The sequence below is a fragment of the Hippoglossus hippoglossus genome, chromosome 8 (genome assembly GCF_009819705.1).
Source record: "Hippoglossus hippoglossus isolate fHipHip1 chromosome 8, fHipHip1.pri, whole genome shotgun sequence".
Lineage (NCBI taxonomy): Eukaryota > Metazoa > Chordata > Actinopteri > Pleuronectiformes > Pleuronectidae > Hippoglossus > Hippoglossus hippoglossus.
In genome coordinates this window covers 21,353,425-21,370,698 of record NC_047158.1, presented here as the reverse complement: position 1 = coordinate 21,370,698, position 17,274 = coordinate 21,353,425, and the positions used below count along the sequence as shown (strand labels likewise).

At 44.1% G+C, this 17,274-nt stretch overlaps 2 protein-coding genes across 2 annotated transcripts; one reads left to right on the top strand and one right to left on the bottom strand.

Moving 5' to 3' along the window:
* Positions 1-2,098: 2,098 nt before the first annotated feature.
* On the top strand, positions 2,099-6,596 carry LOC117765842 (glutaryl-CoA dehydrogenase, mitochondrial-like). Its single transcript, XM_034592379.1, has 12 exons — positions 2,099-2,251; positions 3,028-3,140; positions 3,284-3,316; positions 3,414-3,554; positions 3,633-3,695; positions 3,923-4,093; positions 4,209-4,338; positions 5,051-5,267; positions 5,387-5,490; positions 5,581-5,706; positions 5,796-5,956; positions 6,266-6,596. The coding sequence occupies exons 1-12, from the start codon at positions 2,148-2,150 to the stop codon at positions 6,337-6,339; spliced, it is 1,437 nt and encodes a 478-aa protein (XP_034448270.1). The 5' UTR covers positions 2,099-2,147; the 3' UTR covers positions 6,340-6,596.
* Positions 6,597-11,642: 5,046 nt separating this feature from the next.
* Positions 11,643-16,609, bottom strand: farsa (phenylalanyl-tRNA synthetase subunit alpha). The gene is made up of 13 exons (XM_034592378.1): positions 16,427-16,609; positions 16,182-16,319; positions 15,281-15,379; positions 15,072-15,190; positions 14,544-14,636; positions 14,053-14,181; positions 13,857-13,972; positions 13,565-13,649; positions 13,387-13,486; positions 12,970-13,138; positions 12,716-12,793; positions 12,345-12,459; positions 11,643-12,040 (listed from the first exon to the last, which is right to left on the bottom strand). Exons 1-13 carry the CDS (start codon positions 16,571-16,573, stop codon positions 11,935-11,937), a joined length of 1,494 nt encoding a protein of 497 aa, XP_034448269.1. The 5' UTR covers positions 16,574-16,609; the 3' UTR covers positions 11,643-11,934.
* Positions 16,610-17,274: the final 665 nt, after the last annotated feature.

Here is a 17,274-nt window from a genome sequence, read left to right as displayed (position 1 = left end):
CGAGACTGACAACAGGCTGAGCCAATCAGCAGGGGGAGGGCGGGAGTTTCTACCGTTCCCGTTAACTGATAAATAAAAGTGAAAGGGAAAATTAACTCCTCACAGAGTTATAATTAAATGAAGATGAAAATAAATATGAAAATAAAAACAAATATATATATATATACTCCTCTCAGAGCGAAAATGGAAGTGAAATAAAAATAAAAATAAACTCCTCAAAGAGCCAAAATTTAAAAATTAAAAATTAAAAATACAAATGAAATAAATATAAATATAAAAAAATAAATATAACTATACTCCTCTCAGAGCAAAAATTAAAGTAAAAATAAAATACAAAATAAACTCCTCACAGAGCTAAAATTAAAAAACTCTTGAGATTTCTCTACCCTCTCACTGAGTTATTAGGGTTAGGGTTAATTGTACAATTAAATTCTATAACCAATTAATTCACACGTGGTCTTGTTTAGTGTTTGTGCATCATCAGCCATTCACGGTGAATTTTTCTCGGCAAAGCAGTGACAAAGCATATCTTTGATAGGCCTGACTGCGATGCAAGACAACATCAATTATAAAAGCTAATATATTCATTCATAATTCAGCTCGCAGGCTTTGGCCCGGCCTGGTCTGACTCTGCACTCTGAGCTGCTCACAAGCTGCACCGGAGGCTGCAACCTCTGCTTTACTGAACTCTGGTTAAAGTAGAAATACAACAATGTGTTGTGAATCATCATGTTTACAATTGAATGTTCAGGATCATATCGGGAAGTATAATATCAGAAATTCATGTGCACGCACCACATCAACGCACATGTGTGTTTCTGTCCACACCATCAAGTGTAGACCACACGGTTTGTTGTAAATGGAATTAAAGTTAAAAACAAGGCCTACCTCTATTTGGCATGGCAGTAGGTGGCGCTATCACTATCACTACATAAAGACGTGTAGATCTGTTCAGGTCAAAAACACTGTCTTGTTTCTCTTCAGATCGTATAAATCTTTCACCGTAGCAACAATCTAAAACATCAAAGGATCTATGACCACTGACATTAAAGCAAACTGAAAAAACAATGAATTCTTTGATTCTTTGAATTCTACTGTTCTCTTATTTATAGCCTGGGTGGAGTTAAGTCACAACCAAGTGTGATTCTTTCAGTTTAAAGGGATAGTTCACCCAGAAATGAAAAGTGTTTGAGTCCACAAAACACTTGTGGAGTTTCAGGGGTAAACAGCTGATTGGTGACCCATCTTCAGACAAAAACACAACATGCTTCACGTTGTGTTCAGACCTTCAGACCTTATCATTCAGAGGGAGTCCCTGACCAACTCTATCTAGATCTACTAGATTTTTATTATTACATTTATTATTATCTATTGTATTGTTGATCACAATTTTAAAATATACTCAGAAATACTAATTCGTTCGATTCACCAGCTGTTTTCTGAAGCTCTTACTTCACACCATGGTGATTTACTGAGTGAATTTGCAGCCAAGTCACATTCTCTGCGTCAGACTGTCTGAATCCTCGGAAAGTCACAGAAACTTTTGAACAAATGAAGTTTTTCTTGGTTATTACAAACTAGCAGACACCCGACACTAGCCAGATCAATTCTAATGCTGTAGGTGTTGTTGGTGTAGATGTGTTAAGCAGAAAACATAAGGAGAGATTTGAAAAAAAGACAATTTGACCTCTACCTGGTTGACCCCATTTAGAGGAAAAGCCAGTTATATAAAACTTTTAGGTTTCTAAAGTAATTAAAGCTGTTATATATATATATATATATATATATATAATATATGTATATATATTATATATATATTATTCATCCAGAGTAAATGAGTGTTGAGGACTTGTCTGAACTTATTTCAAGGATTAGTGTGAGCTGACTTTTATTGTGTATCTATATTTATTCTGGGAACTCCTCCAGCTTCACGCCCCTGCTAATGAGCCAATCAGGATCCTCCCCTGTGGCGGAAGTGTCCTTAAAAGACCGCGATCCTCAACAATGATTGGTTAAAAATAAAAAAACACGGGTCATAGTGCAGATTTCATATTTATTGTCTTTATTTATAAATACATAATAATCAGGAAACAAATATTTCATCACTGGCAGGGGGTTCGGCGATGACGTAACACTCAACGTGGCACATGATTGGCGCTCGGGGTGCCGTGCGTGATGACGTCGGGTCTTGTTTTGCCAGGCAGACAGGAACGTGTCCACAGAGGAAGGACGGTGGAGCCGCACGTCACAGGTTAGAGACCCTCACACAGCCGCTGCTGAGGTTTCTGTTGTTTCACTCGAACACTCAGACTCCGCACGTTACTTTTACTCCACAGTCACACGCAAGGGACGTGCGTTAATATGTCGTAACTACGTCTTCTTGCGTGAGCTAGCGCTGTTAGCTTGTAGCCACGGTGGAGTCTACCTGGGTTAGCCTAGCCTAGCCTAGCCTAGCTTAGCCTGTTAGCTTCGAAAGGTTGTTCCAGTGGACGAGACAGTGAAGAGTTCATCTGAGGGTAAAGTTACTCAGCCATGTTTTCCACTGGGAGCTTTTCAACCCAGTGACACGAACCAGTTTGTGGAGCAGTGTCAACACCAGAGAATCTAAAACTGACAGTATATTTAAATAAAACAGGAAAAGACAGTATGTTAATATGTGTGTTATTACAAAGTGCTTCACGGACATAGAAACACATGCAGTGCAATTACCTATTTAGAATATATATGCAAGAGACGTTGGATGAATTAAAGCAAGAACACAAAGAAACAAGGGTCTGGCTAAAAGCAATATGATATTAAAAACAATAAATAAAGCAATAAAACGCTTATTCAAAGGCTGTTCATGTAGAAATGTGTTTTAAAGTGTTGTAATAGAGGCTATAGTCGTAGCTTGTGATGTCTCAGAGAGTAAACGGTGAAATGAGGCGAGGAAGACGAGCTCGTGTTTTCCTGGCGGTTGATAGACGTGTGGTGGAGCCCGGTGAATAGAGAGCTGCAGTAAGATAACTAGTGTGTTTTATTTCTCAGACTAATTCCCATCATGGCATTGAGAGCTGTGGGTCGTCTCCTGGTCAGTCCTCCGAGATGTGTCATCATCTCAGCTTCCAGAGCTCAGACGACTGCAGCGCCTGTCAGACAAGGTGAGCACGACAACAACAACAACATGCAGGGGGGGGGGGGGGGGTGTGTAATAGTTTTAGGTCTTTCTCTTTTTAACAATGTTTTCTACTGGGAGGGAAACAGCGTTTTATTCCCTTGTTTGTTCTTATTTGTATTTTCACAGATGCAGAGAAGATAGAGCAGAAGTCTAAAGCACGTAAGTGATACATTCTGGAATATAATCGCTTAACAAGACATATTTCAAACTCGTTTTTTGAGGTTTTTAAATTGTTCCCATTCTAAATGTGTGACAGCGAAGGTCCAGTTCAACTGGCGTGACGGCCTGGACCTGGAGGGTCAGCTGACGGAGGAGGAGATCATGATCAGGGACTCCTTCCGCACCTACTGCCAAGAGAAACTCATGCCTCGCATCTTGATGGCAAACAGAAACGAAGGTGAGATACTCAGTGATGTTTAATCAGTCCGGCCGTCTAACTACTTGCTCACATGACAGTTGTGTCCTTTTCTCTCAGTTTTCCACAGAGAAATCGTGTCTGAGATGGGAGAGATGGGCGTCCTGGGCCCAACCATTAAAGGTCAGTCTGAACATTGCACACTGTTCACTACTCAATGCATTAATGAGCATATCATTTTGATGAGATCAACAGAATGGACGCCATCTGTTTATTCTGGCTTCTTGATATAAAGTTTCACAACACTTCCATAGTCGGCCACTGGTCTCGCAATCAAATGCCTCTTTGAATGGACTTTGTTCACTTGTATCTGTTTGTTTGTGACTCCTCTCCCTGCATCTGACTTACAGGTTATGGCTGCGCTGGGACCAGCTATGTGGCCTATGGTCTGATTGCCAGAGAAGTAGAGCGGGTGGACAGTGGCTATCGCTCTGTCATGAGCGTGCAGTCGTCGCTGGTCATGCACCCCATCAACGCCTATGGCACAGAGGAGCAGAAGGAGAAGTACCTCCCCAGGCTTGGTAAGACGACATTTATCTGTCAACAGCAGTTCAGATTCTGTTCTGATGAGCGACTGAGCTTTTCGGTTATTCCTGTGTGAGATGTAACCCCCCCCCCTCGCTCTCTCTGTTCCAGCTCGTGGAGAGATCCTCGGTTGCTTCGGCTTGACGGAGCCGAACCACGGCAGTGACCCCGGTGGCATGGAAACCAGAGCCAAATACAACCCGACCAGTCGCACCTACTCTCTCACCGGCTCAAAGACCTGGTGAGTCGTGTGAACACCGGCTCCTCATTGGACAGGAAACGGTTCAAACTTCACTGACAGAAATGTGACGAACCAAACAGCTGAATATCTTCTGTGTGATGCAGTTCTACAGCATCACCGATAGAGAACACAGATCATCTGAATAACAATGACATGTTACATAAAGCATGTGATTATAAGGTCAGGTGTATTTACACTGTTCAGAGTTTATACTGCATCGGGTCAGAAAGAGTTAATGATCTGAAAACAGCAACAAACATCAGTGACCTTTTAGTGACCTTTCTTTCTTTCACTATATGCTATATTACAGTATTTCTTATATATTGTACTTATATTTCATAGTGTTTGTATTTTCACCACATATTGTTGGTATAAAGAATTTCGTTTTTCTGTTTAAAAGTTGAAATGTTTTTGTTGTGGCACTGGACTTGATATGTCGTTAGTTGTCCACATGGTGGAGCTATTCACAGTTAAACTTGCACACTCATACCAGGTTTATGTTTGAATCTATTCATTCTATTTTCACTCAGTTTTATAACTTCTTAAAACTATGTTTGGTAGATGAAATACATGCGTTGTTATATAATTATTATTAAAATGTATTGTTAACAAATGTCAAAACGTACCCACTGTCATGCTGCTTCATTACAGTTTATCAGTGTTCACCAGTGTGCACGATAACTTGTCTCTGTCACCTTCCCTTTACTTCCAGGATCACCAACTCCCCCGTGGCAGACGTCGCTGTGGTCTGGGCCAAATGCGACGATGGGAAGATCCGTGGCTTCATCTTGGAGCGCGGTATGAAAGGCTTCTCCACACCCAAGATCGAGGGGAAGTTCTCCCTGAGAGCCTCGACCACCGGCATGATCGTCATGGACGAGGTGGAGGTTCCCGAGGAGAACCTGCTCCCCAAAGTGTCCGGCCTTGGGGTGAGCGGAGTCAAACTGTGACGGTTACAGAGGCAGTTAAAGTGTCGTGAATGTGGTATTACAAAGTCCACTTCACACACAGGAAGTATTGCTCAACTCGCTCCTCTGGTTGCTTGCAGGGACCTTTTGGCTGCTTGAACAACGCCCGGTATGGTATCGCATGGGGGGCGCTGGGTGCTGCAGAGTTCTGCTTCCATGCAGCTCGTCAGTACACACTCGACAGGTCAGAAGAAACCGAGGACACCTTGTCCACTTGTTGCGTTAGAGTTCAATCCACTAAATGATATCTGTGTGACGTCACTCTCTGAACCAGAATCCAGTTCGGCGTGCCACTGGCAAGGAATCAGCTGATGCAGAAGAAAATGGCCGACATGCTGACGGAGATAACCATCGGCCTCCAGTCGTGTCTGCAGCTGGGAAGACTCATTGATGACAAAAAGTAATTTCCTCGTTTCCCTGAGGTGTATGAGACTATAGATGAAATCACTCCCAGTGGAAAACGGTTGCAAATGTCTGTTTTGTGAACAGAGCGGCCCCAGAGATGATATCCATGCTGAAGAGGAACAGCTGTGGTAAAGCCCTGGACATCGCCCGGCAGGCCAGAGACATGCTGGGAGGAAACGGCATTTCAGACGAGTACCACATCATCCGCCACATGTTGAACCTGGAGGCCGTCAACACATACGAAGGTGAGGAGGAGCAGATTGTGTCACGAGAAATTAATTTGGCTGAATTGCTGCACAGCTTCTGAACACTTGAAGGATTATATTCACCAGTTGTATTCCACCCACAGTCCTGCACAGGTCTAATTTCTGTAAGGCGTCCTCAATCATTTTGAATTCAGATTCCTCCAGAAAACGTTCTCAACTGCTGCCCGACCATGTTTAGTTCATTTTTACCTGTGCCCCTAACATTGAATTCATATATATATAGTTTTTGATCCATTACACGACTGTTGAGCTTAGTTAGTTATGGGTCTTCTCCTCTGTCGTCCTCAGGCACTCATGATATCCACGCGCTGATCCTGGGCAGAGCCATCACAGGTCTTCAGTCCTTCACTGTGGACAAATAGACACAAACTCTCTGCTGATCCCCGACGACGGGACCGTACTGTCAGAAATGTAACACGCACATCAACTCTGTAACGAGACACAAGCTGTTTTCAGTTAGTTTTGATCAAGTGTATAATCTATATAATGGAAATGGGTGAAATATATATGGAGTGCTTTTATTTTGAAAGAAAGAAACCAGCCTGTGACGGAGCTGATGAAGTGTAATTAACTCAGATGTAGATTTGTAAAGAGAGATATTTTTCTATATCTGTCACAACAGTGTTTTTCCAACTCTTTGTTTCTCACTCGATTTGTTTGGACGTCATCGGGATTCACTGTAGTGACGAAGGAAAACTTTGAATAAGGTCAAGATCCAAGATTTGCTGCTTGTTACTGATGAATGCAAAGTTAAAAGTCTAAAGCAACGAGGTGTAAATTCAGACACTGATTTACTGATGTCTCTGTGTAGTTTGGTACTTGTTGCACTTTACGGGCTGAAACACTAAGATGTCATAATTGGTGCTTTATATGAATAAAAGTTATTTAAGTGTCTGCAGAGGAATTAAGTGAAGCCTGCTGTTATTTCATCCTGAGAATATCTCAGTGAAAAGACACGAGGATTTTACTGTACGTCCTTTCATTCTATGGCAGTTTGACGGCATTGAACATGTGAACGTGCAATAAACTGTGGCGTATTCACAATACACAGTTTCAGTGTAAATGTTTTTTTGGGGGGGGGGGGGCGTGCTGCCAGACAGATAAAGACCTCCATCCTCTCCAGCTCCCTTTGCAAGTCTGCCTCTGCCACTTTGAAGTGAAGGGAAATTAAAGAACCGGGCCAATCCCTGGCGTGTTCTACATGCTGCTTACATAATGAAATAGCTTTTTCCTTCTTTTGACCAATGGCCTTTCATCTCGCAATTCAGCGTGTGATTTGTCACAGTGTGTGGATGTGACTCACTGTGACAAATCCCCCCCCCAAACAGACGGAGGCTGCTGGGGAGATTGTTCCCTCGTGATGTGAGAGGAAATTAATTGTTTGGAAGAAAACAGGCTGCTGGTGTTCTCCTGACTCCTCCCCTCTCGTCTGCAGCAGATAATAAGGAAGCTTCACATTTACAGTAATCGTGTGGGATTATATCCTCAAGATGTCAAATATGCAACAGATTATGATTTATATGGGATTTGAGATGCAACCTCTGTGTTGCAGGTTATAGACGCATCCACACCTCAAACATTAACAAGCTGTTGGCAGAAAGCTGTCGAGGCACGGGGCCTTTTTTAGGATGTTTCCAACCGAGGTGTCATTGCAAAGACCCTGAACAGAGAAGGTCCCAGAATCTAAGACCACATGCAGGTGACGTCCTGTTGCAAAGACCCTGAAACCATTCTGTCACTCTACAGCAGCCAGTATAGATATAGTCTATATTTGTGTGTGTTTTACATTCAGACTGTTGTGGTCGAGAAGGAGCTGAGCTGCAGACGTCTGGATGGAGCTTGTAGTAGAACTGCTGCTCCTTCACAGGGGGCAGTTGGGGAGGTTAGAGCATCTAGCGAGGAGGAGGAGACCCTGGGGTAAACTCAGAACTCGCTGGAGGGACTACATGTCCCATCAGGCCTCGGGACGCCTCGGGATCACTCGGGAGGAGCTGGAGAGCGTGCTGAGGGAGAGGGACGTCTGGGATGACCTCCTCGACCCGAGCCAGGATCAGCAGGAGACAATGGATGGATATATTTGGACCTAAAGGATTCGCACGTTCTGGTGAGTAACTTTAAATCTAAATCTATTTTTAACCCAACAGCTAAGAACATTTATTGAGTGACATGCAGGTTATCACCTTCATTTTCAGATACGTCGGGAGGAATTGTGTTGGTGTAATATCAGTTTGTTGTGTATGAGGCGTTGTTGTGGTGTGTGTGTGTGTGTCTCAGACTTCATCACAGAGTTACACACCTTACAACAAGCAAACCCTAAAGAGGCTGGATCAGCACTAATAGCTCCGTGCGCTTCAGAGAGAGCTCGGTTGATTCCCCACGAAGAGACTTTCTCAGTAACTCCAGGGAATTAAAGGAAGAGCGACGCCGGCGTGTAAGCTTGTTTTGAGCAGAGGCTTGTGAGAGAGAGAGAGAGAGAGAGAGAGAGAGAGAGAGAGAGGAACCTGGCGGTGGACAACCCCCTCAGCACTTCAGCACCAAGGACAGAGCCGGCGGCAGCAGAACCTGAAGAAGAATCATTCACACGTTCAGCTGCTGAATCAGGTTTGAAACGTTCTCAATGACTTTCACTGTTTTATTTGATCCCGACGTGTTTGACAGCTTCTGTTTCCTCGGCAGAATCTGTGTTTTCCTTCGAGAGGCGTCTCTGTCATGTCTGGAGAAGCGTCCTGTTTATAGTCTTCCTCATCATGAATGGTTATAATCTCACCGGGCTGAACTCCAGCAATGAAGGACATGCGTACCCCTACTCCTCGTCCCTGGACGACCCTCTGTACAGGCAGTACAAGCCCGTGGTGAAGGACCTCATCCCGCTGCCCAAGGCGGTGCTGTATCTGCTCATGGCTGCGGTGGTGGTGGTGGGAGTCGCCTACGCCATCGTGGGACATCTCATCAAGGACCTGGCCATCGACATCGCAGGTAGGACTTCATCAGATTATAACTCTTCTCTTACTTTAATGATTCATGTCTTTATTTATAATATATTGATAGATGTCCTTTGAGTGTCAACATGAAATACATTTTATTTTAATTTAGTTTTATTTGTATTATTATAGCTCATACACTATTTTACTTACATCTGGAATATGCTGATTAATGTTATCACATACAGAAGTTTTCAAATCAGACATTCTACACCTGGTTGCATATTCATAATTATAATAATGAATGTAAAGGGTAGTTATATGCTAGATGCTTGAGATAGATTTCACCTATTTATCCATTACTTTTAGTCGTTTCATTTTTCCTCTTAGACATTTTTTTGCCCATTAATTTTAATTTCTCATTTGACTATATTTATAATATTTTCAAATGATGACTTCATCCATTGCTTTGTTTACTTTTAATCTTTTATCTCTAAAAATAAAAAAATGCTTCACCTCCATTTCGAGGTTCAGGTGCGTACGAGAGGGACGAGTGGATCATAACTTTATTCAACTGTTTGAACTCATCTCTCTGATCATGTGGAGTTTATATAGTTTAAATTAAATCTTCACACTTCCTCTCTGGTCACTTATTTCCGGCCTTTTCATTTTGTCACAAGCAAATGTTAATGTTAAATCTGTAACTTCCCTTCCTCTCTTGTGCAGAATGCTTGTTGGGTCCGACCGGTGATGAAGAGAAGGAGAAAGAAGCGCAGCGCGTGGCCTTGAGCCACGCTCCCCCGGCACATCCCTTCGCCCACAATGCCTTTCACGTGTGGGACCAGGACGACGTGGTCATCGCGCTGCCCAAGGAAGAAGACCCCCCGGCCAGCCCGCTGCTGATGGCTGCCATTCCCTACATCCCCTCGTTCTTCCCGCACTCCCACAGCCCGACCGGTCCCGGCTCCCTGCCGTTCTCTGGCAGCCCCGGGCCGAGCGGCCTCCCCAGGGAGTTCTGACCTCCACCACGTGTGATCATGAACCGCCTTGATGCCCAGTAACCAAGTGACCAGAGGTCGACTTATACAACCAACCAGGATGAATGTTTGGGAAACGTGGCTGTGAGGAGATGTCATTTAAACCCGTGTGTGTAGAAACTGTCTCACAGCAACACTCCTCCGTGTCCTGTCTGACATCACGACTCATTCCTCAAAGTGTCCAGACTGTTGCCTCCCGTCTCACTTAACATATCAGCAGAAGAGTCAAACACCAGGAGAAGGACACCCAAAGGACGGAGAGGATTAGTGCAGAAGATCACTGGGCGTCGTCTCTGTGCCTGAGCTTCAGGGAGAAGCTGCTCTACGTGTGTCATGGCGACACTGTGACTTATTTCTTTGTACAAACACTGTAGTCGAGATGCTGCTGCTGCATGTTCAGGCTGAGTTGACTTTTGTTTGTTGGAGCAGGATGAGATTGAAAGTTTGTCCATCTGCTGTTCCGATATAATCCACCTGTTCACCAGGAGATTACACATAAAGTCATTGTGGAGATTACACATAAAGTCAGAGATCACAGGTTTGTGTCTTTTTTTTGGTCCAGTTGAGTCAAACTTAAAGATCAGAATGAAAGAAAAAAGGTGGAGGTCAACGAAGCTGTTTCCACCGACCTGCTGGCCGCCGCACTGCACTCACATGTTATTTCAAGACACGGAGGGATTAGCTTCGGAGGAAGACTTAACGGAGTTCCAGCAATTCAACAACACAACGTAATCCTGGGGCCTTTACCGCAGGTGTCGCACGCACTCACGGATTCCCCCCCCCCCCCGTCTGTCGGGCCCCACAGTGCAGATTAAAGCACGAGAGTTAGTGGAGTCCCAGGAAAGTGAGCTGATTTCCCATTTTAACACCAGCTGCTATTCTGAGACCTGAACTTTCACTCAATGAGGCGAGAGGACGTCCAGTGACTTCTCTGCAGATGAGGCCGCTTCAAAACTCAGAGGAAATTTTATAAATACAAATTCAACAGCTTCTGGTCGACATCTAACACAAAGTATTCCACTATTGGTGCACAATTTATTTTGGAAAGGCCAAAGCTTTTGACAGATGTCTGTGTTCTCACTCTGAGCAGCGTCACGTGATCAGATGCTGCAGCAGAGCTTAGTGAAGTCAAGGTCTGAACTTTACTGTACTCACATTTAATACAACAAACCCTAATGGAGGAAAGATCACAAGAATAAAAAAAAACTAAAATCTAAATCATCGCACTCAGAAACCGTCTATGTTAAAGTGAAGTAAACAAAACAATCCTGAATCTAGACCAGAATCTAATCCGTTCTTCTTTGGGTCAAAACCCATCAACAAAAACATCCTGAAATCAGCTCTGTTCATTTAGAACAAACTCCTTTGTTGAACAACAACCTGTTGACAGCTGATTGGTTCCCAGGCTGTTTGTTTAACCAGTGATGGTCAAATGTAATCCCAGATCTTTGGAGTTACTCAGAAGCCAAAACGGTCGAGTCACATCCAAACACTTCATCACAAAAACAAACCTTCAGCACAACATGGTTATACAAACATCCAGTGGATCTATATCTGGAAAGTAGCACAATTACAACAGCTCAACACACTGTGACCGAGGGAATCTCCCGTCACGTGAAGGAAACCTCCGGAGCTCCCGACCCACTTGTGAGAGTATCCTCCAGAGTTCAAGTCTTAAACCGTCGATTACAACAAGAAACACACAAGTCAGATTTGGAAAAAAAAACGTCATTTTATGTTTGTCACATTGCAAAAGTTGTTTTTCTCCCTGTACAAGTAGAAACTTTATACGAGTAACATGTCTCCTGACTCAATGTTCTGCGAAGCAGCAGAGAGCAGAGCATCCAGTTCATACAAAGTCTGCTCCTACACCTCGAAGCCCTTTGCAGACTCGTCTGCAGGAAACCGAGGCCCCCTGCCTGTTGGATTAGGAACAACTGGCAGGAGGAGTCAGACACGAGATGTCACATGGTAAAAGATAAAGTCGTTGTGGTGACGCTCAGGAGTCCAGACGACAGATGGGGCCGTCGTAGACCATCTGCAGGTTCACCTTGTGTCCCACCAGCTCCCTGATGTTGTTGATGCCGTATTTGATCATCGTGGGTCTGCAGGACAGAGGAGGAGACGCAGTGAGCAGCAGCGTAACAACATGTCCCACTTACTTATCACAGGTCTGACTAGAGTCCGACCGATTGATCAGTTTGCATTCATCAGACAGAATTTCACATATTAATTTCAGAGCATTTCCTGTAATAGCAGTGGTGGCTTCTTCATATGCGAGAGACAAACATGCTCCCATTTTCAAAACAGTCATTAACGCCATTTTTAACGTCATTAAAAACAGTGGCAGGTCGGCTGTGATCTCTAAACCTGCAGAGACAGTTTGTTTTCAGGTCTGTGTTCGTTCACCTCTCCAGCGACAGCCCCCAGGCGATGACGGACACATCCTCTGGAAGACCCATGGGCAGCAGCATCTCTGGTCTGAAGACGCCCGAGTTTCCAACCTCCACCCACTTTTTCAGTCCTGCACGTAGAGAATGACACGAGATGAAGCTGGTGGAGCAACCAAGCCCACGAAACAGGACTGACACTCAAACACAGAATCATTGTGTTGTGTGGAGGAACGGAAATACATAGAAAAGGATATTTTACAGACAAAAGCTTGTAGAAAAATCTGTTGGTAAGTTTACAGATGCGTTTACCACAGATATCAAAGGGCCAACACTTGCTTTGACTTGTTAAAGATGTTAAAGAGTCAGATCCAGGTTTTACACACGTACCTTCATGGTAGCTGAACACTTCCATGCTGGGCTCTGTGTACGGGTTGTAGGCAGGTTTGAAGCGTAGTTTGGTAATTCCTAGAAAACAGAAAAATACAAAACAAGAAATAAAATCATTCAAACACGTCATGTGGAAAAAACACTGAAGAGAACATGCGAGTAGCATCATGCTTTGGTGAAACCGTTTGCAGGAATACGTGGCTTCGTGTATTTGCATCTTTAATTTCAGCACAAGCACCAGAATGTGTCCTGACCCAGTTTGGTGAAGAAGTCGTGCAGGATGCCCATCAGGTCTCCCAGTGTGAGTCCGTAGTCGGCCACCACGCCCTCGATCTGGTGGAACTCGGCCAGGTGGGTGGCGTCTAACGTCTCATTCCTGAAGACCCGGTCGATGGAGAAATACTTGACGGGGGTGAACTTCTCCTGGTTTGATGAAGACACAGATACAGTAAATTAACTGTGTGGTCACATGATCACTGAACGACTCTGTTCCTATAACCGTCGTCACTCTCGTTAAGAGTTCGGATCACAGCTGAACAGATTTGTTCCTAAATAAACATTTACAGCATAAAGGAGGAACATAAGGTCATAAACTCTGCCTCCTCCTTGTTAGTGGATGGGACATGGACCACAACAGTTCAAATACATGTATAAATGTTTGTGCACCTCACCTGTTGTGCGAGTTTATACAACATGCGTGCGCTGACGGCTGTAGTGTGAGTTCGGAGGATGTTCTTCTGAGCCTCCTCGATCTTCCATTCGCATTTGTACCTGAAACAGGAAGTTGGATCATGATGTAGGTGTCGTTGATGCTGATGATTGTATTTGTTGTGCGAGCGTGTGACTCACCCTTGTGAACCGAAGCCTCCCTCCGAGTGGACCTTCTTCACCCGCTCCAGATAATCCTGAGGGAACTCGTGGGCGACGGCTGGATCTGAAAAATGATCCACGTGGTGAATGATCAACTTAAAAATCACAGGGACCGGATCACATGCTGGGGGTTTATGTGAGAAAGCTACGGACATTTTCTGGAACTTTTCCTGCAGCCCCCCTCGTAAAATGTCCATTAAATACCGAAGTGAGAATTCAGCAGGAAAATGTCTATCTGGACAGAAAGTATCAGACACAGTCTCCGTCTTACCGGACAGGAAGAAGGTGTCGTGCTGGTCTCTGGCCGGATGCTGCTGCGGCTGAAACAAGGAGTCGAAGTTCCAGAAGGAGCTTTCTATGAAGTTGTTGGTCGGCATCTCGGTGAAGCTGCAGAAAAACAGAGTTCATTTATTGTGTTTTCTGGTTTAACAGTGTGTGTGGATTCGTCGTTAGTTACAGGGACTCACCCCATCTCCAGGAAGATCTGTCTGAACTGAGTTCGAACCTTCATCAGCGGGTGCAGGTGGCCACAGTCTGGGGCGACGCCCATGGCCTCGAAGTTGTAGGGTTTGAATTTCTTCTCTTTCCAGTTGCCTCTGAGTCGAGGAAGAAAAAAAAGAAGAGACAAGTCAGGAGCGTGGGTCGGGGGGGGGGGGGACCTGCAGCTCTGACCTCAGCTGATCCAACAGAATCAGCACTTCTTCTCATTAATACCTCGTCAAAACTGTACGAGCTGCATTATTTATTCATGAAGCACTGATGTAAATCATCTTTTCGGTCCCTATGATCGTGTCCTGCCCTGCCTTTAGGACAAAGTCCTCATCTTTGGACTCGTCCCCTTTATAAGGGCAGAGGTTTCTCTGTGTCCTCTGTTTGAGACCCGTCACACCGTCACTGACAGACAGAGGAGAGCAAACAGGACACGTTCTCCAGCCGAGTTAACACAAAGTGGACTCACGTGGCGATCATCTCAGGTGTGAGCTCCGTCTCCTGTTTGGTGAGAGTCGTGCTGAAGGAGTTTCCTTTGGTGATCCAGTAAGTCTTCACCGTCCTGAACACACAAATTAAAATGACTTCTAACTACCATCAACTCCGCCTTGGCTGTTTGTTGGCTCCGTTAGCAGAACTACACATGGAGACATCACAAAACGGTTTATGCCACAAACACTTCTCTTTAAAAACATTTCACTTTAAAAGAGGAACTTTAATGGATGTTAATATAATTAAGTCGTACCTAAACATATTTAAAGACCTTATTCGTAATATTGTTTTCGCAGAAGCAAACATGTAAATCCATATTTCTGTCAAGTTTAAGAATCATACTTTACAAAACAAAAGCAGATTGATTCAGAGAATTCAATGAATCACACTGAGCTTCTATTAGTTTCAGATAAAAACCCTCAAACACTGAGGAACAACAAACCCTCTACTGCCCCCTACTGCCAGACAAACACACATTCACCACATGTGGAGGCCTCAGACTCACACTTCAGAGAGCAGCTTTCTCTTCTTCAGCTCGTTCTTCTCCTTCTCCTCCAGCTGAGAGCCGTTTCCTTTCTGCACCAGCAGCAGCTTCTCTCGGACCTGGTCCTCGATGTTCTCCACCTGACGGCCGCAGCACAACACAAACAAAAACACATGCAACTTACTGACGTGACAACCGACCACTCAAGGACATTGTGTAGAAACACGTACAGATCTGAAGATCCTGGGGCCGCCCTCGTGCGCCTTGTCCACTCGGATCCACTTGTTGGACATGGCCTTGCTGAAGCCGACCTTCCCGAAGGACAGTTTCTACACAGGGACAGAAAAACAGACGTTCACCACTGGAAACACAAACTGGTAACTTGCACTGGAAAACCACTAATGTGCTTTTCACTTGTGACGGTCAAATGTTAAAATGATTGTTCACTGAACTCATTAAATCTAATCGTCACTGTTAACCCACAGCAAGAAGGTTCCTGAATGTTCTTGTGTGTGCGTTTCCTCCAGGTGTTTCCTCCCTAAGACATTAGCGTAATTGGAGACTCTAAATTGACCACAGGTGTGACTGGTTGTCTCTATTATAGAAATTTAATATATGATAAACCTGAAATAGAAGTTAGAAGCACACAAATCAATGTCTGGGGACACAGAAGAGTCAAAAAATACTTTGGATTCATTGTGAAACTGTTGTGGGTCAATTATATTCAACAATATTAAAGTCTGTTACTCGTCAGTGGTTCACAAAGCATTGGACCACAGCAGGTTCATAGCAGGGCCATGTTTCCCTGTGTTTCTACATTAGCTTCATTAGCTTGTGGATGATGTGGTGGAGCTGAACCTCCACCTGCTGCTTCACCATCAGCTCCTGTGTTTCTACATTAGCCTCATTAGCCTCATTAGCTTGTGGATGTGATGGAGCTGAACCTCCACCTGCTGCTTCACCATCAGCTCCTGTGTTTCTACATTAGCTTCATTAGCTTGTGGATGTGATGGAGCTGAACCTCCACCTCCACCTGCTGCTTCACCATCAGCTCCTGTGTTTCTACATTAGCTTCATTAGCCTCATTAGCTTGTGGATGTGATGGAGCTGAACCTCCACCTGCTGCCTCACCATCAGCTCACTCTGGGCCAGACCCTCCGGCGGGATGGAGCCGAGCACCCGGGCTTCCTGGCTGCCGTGCCGGGCCGTGTCCGTGCCCTCGTCGGTCAGCTCCCAGTGTTTGGAGGAGCGCTGCTCGGCGGAGATGAGCTGGAACAAACCGGACCGACATTAAACCTGAGTGTCACCTCAAACCTCCGTGTTGCATCATGTTGACGGTCGGGACTTCCGCTGCCCTCTCACGCCGGGAAACTCACGTCGCCGGCGGCCTGCAGACTCTTCACGGCCCCGACGATGACCTGGTGGTCCACCCCGAGGCTGGCCGCCACTTCCAGGCTCTCCACGCCGCCGTCCGTCTTCTCGAGGAGCCGGAGGAGCGTCTCCACCGCACCGGTGTCCGCCATGTTGGATCCCTGCGTGGCCTAAGAGGGAGCGGAAGTGACGTCTTATACCATAGGCCGAATGTATTCAAGTAAGGGGGCGTTAACAATTCGCTGCTAAAAAAATGAGGAAACCAATTACCGTAATTACCAATGTTCATTTATTGAATAATAATAAAATAAGAACGACAAATACATAATGATACATCCTATAAATCATTCCTTAGAATTTTTAAAAATACAATTGATACTGTGAATATTGCATATTTTCAATCCTTTGGCTAAATTATACTTTATTAATAATAAAATAATTTAATTTAAAAGCATTATAATACTTTAAAAATATTTAAAAGTACAACTTAAAGACACTTAATATATAAACATAAATATTACATTTTCATGAGTGGCTGTAAGTATTTTTCTTTGCCTCGGAGAACATGAAAAATGTTCTTGTATTTTTTTGTAAATTCATATTATTGGTTATATTATGTGATTAATATTAATCTTGTGAATTTTGCATCTTTTGATTCTAAAATTTATGCAACAAAATTACTGTCATCAAAAAGAATGTCAGACAGCGCATTAATTATTTGACTTATTTCTGTATAAATTCAAATGCTGGTGCATTAATATATTTTTTTTTTGTTACTTGTATTTGTAGTTATTTATTTCATTTAAAACATGTTTACTCTTTATATGAAATATAAACACCCTCTATTTTAGCT

Bases quoted from the DNA above. Each gene is read 5' to 3' on its own strand.
- LOC117765842 (XM_034592379.1), top strand. From the start codon at position 2,148: ATGATTGGCGCTCGGGGTGCCGTGCGTGATGACGTCGGGTCTTGTTTT. The intron at 3,555-3,632 runs GTGAGATACTCA...CTTTTCTCTCAG, and splicing joins GATGGCAAACAGAAACGAAG to TTTTCCACAGAGAAATCGTG. The intron at 4,339-5,050 runs GTGAGTCGTGTG...CTTTACTTCCAG, and splicing joins CTCACCGGCTCAAAGACCTG to GATCACCAACTCCCCCGTGG.
- farsa (XM_034592378.1), bottom strand. From the start codon at position 16,573: ATGGCGGACACCGGTGCGGTGGAGACGCTCCTCCGGCTCCTCGAGAAG. The intron at 13,139-13,386 runs GTGAGGTGCACA...TCATCAAACCAG, and splicing joins TGTATAAACTCGCACAACAG to GAGAAGTTCACCCCCGTCAA. The intron at 12,794-12,969 runs GTCAGGACACAT...TCTGTTTTCTAG, and splicing joins CGACTTCTTCACCAAACTGG to GAATTACCAAACTACGCTTC.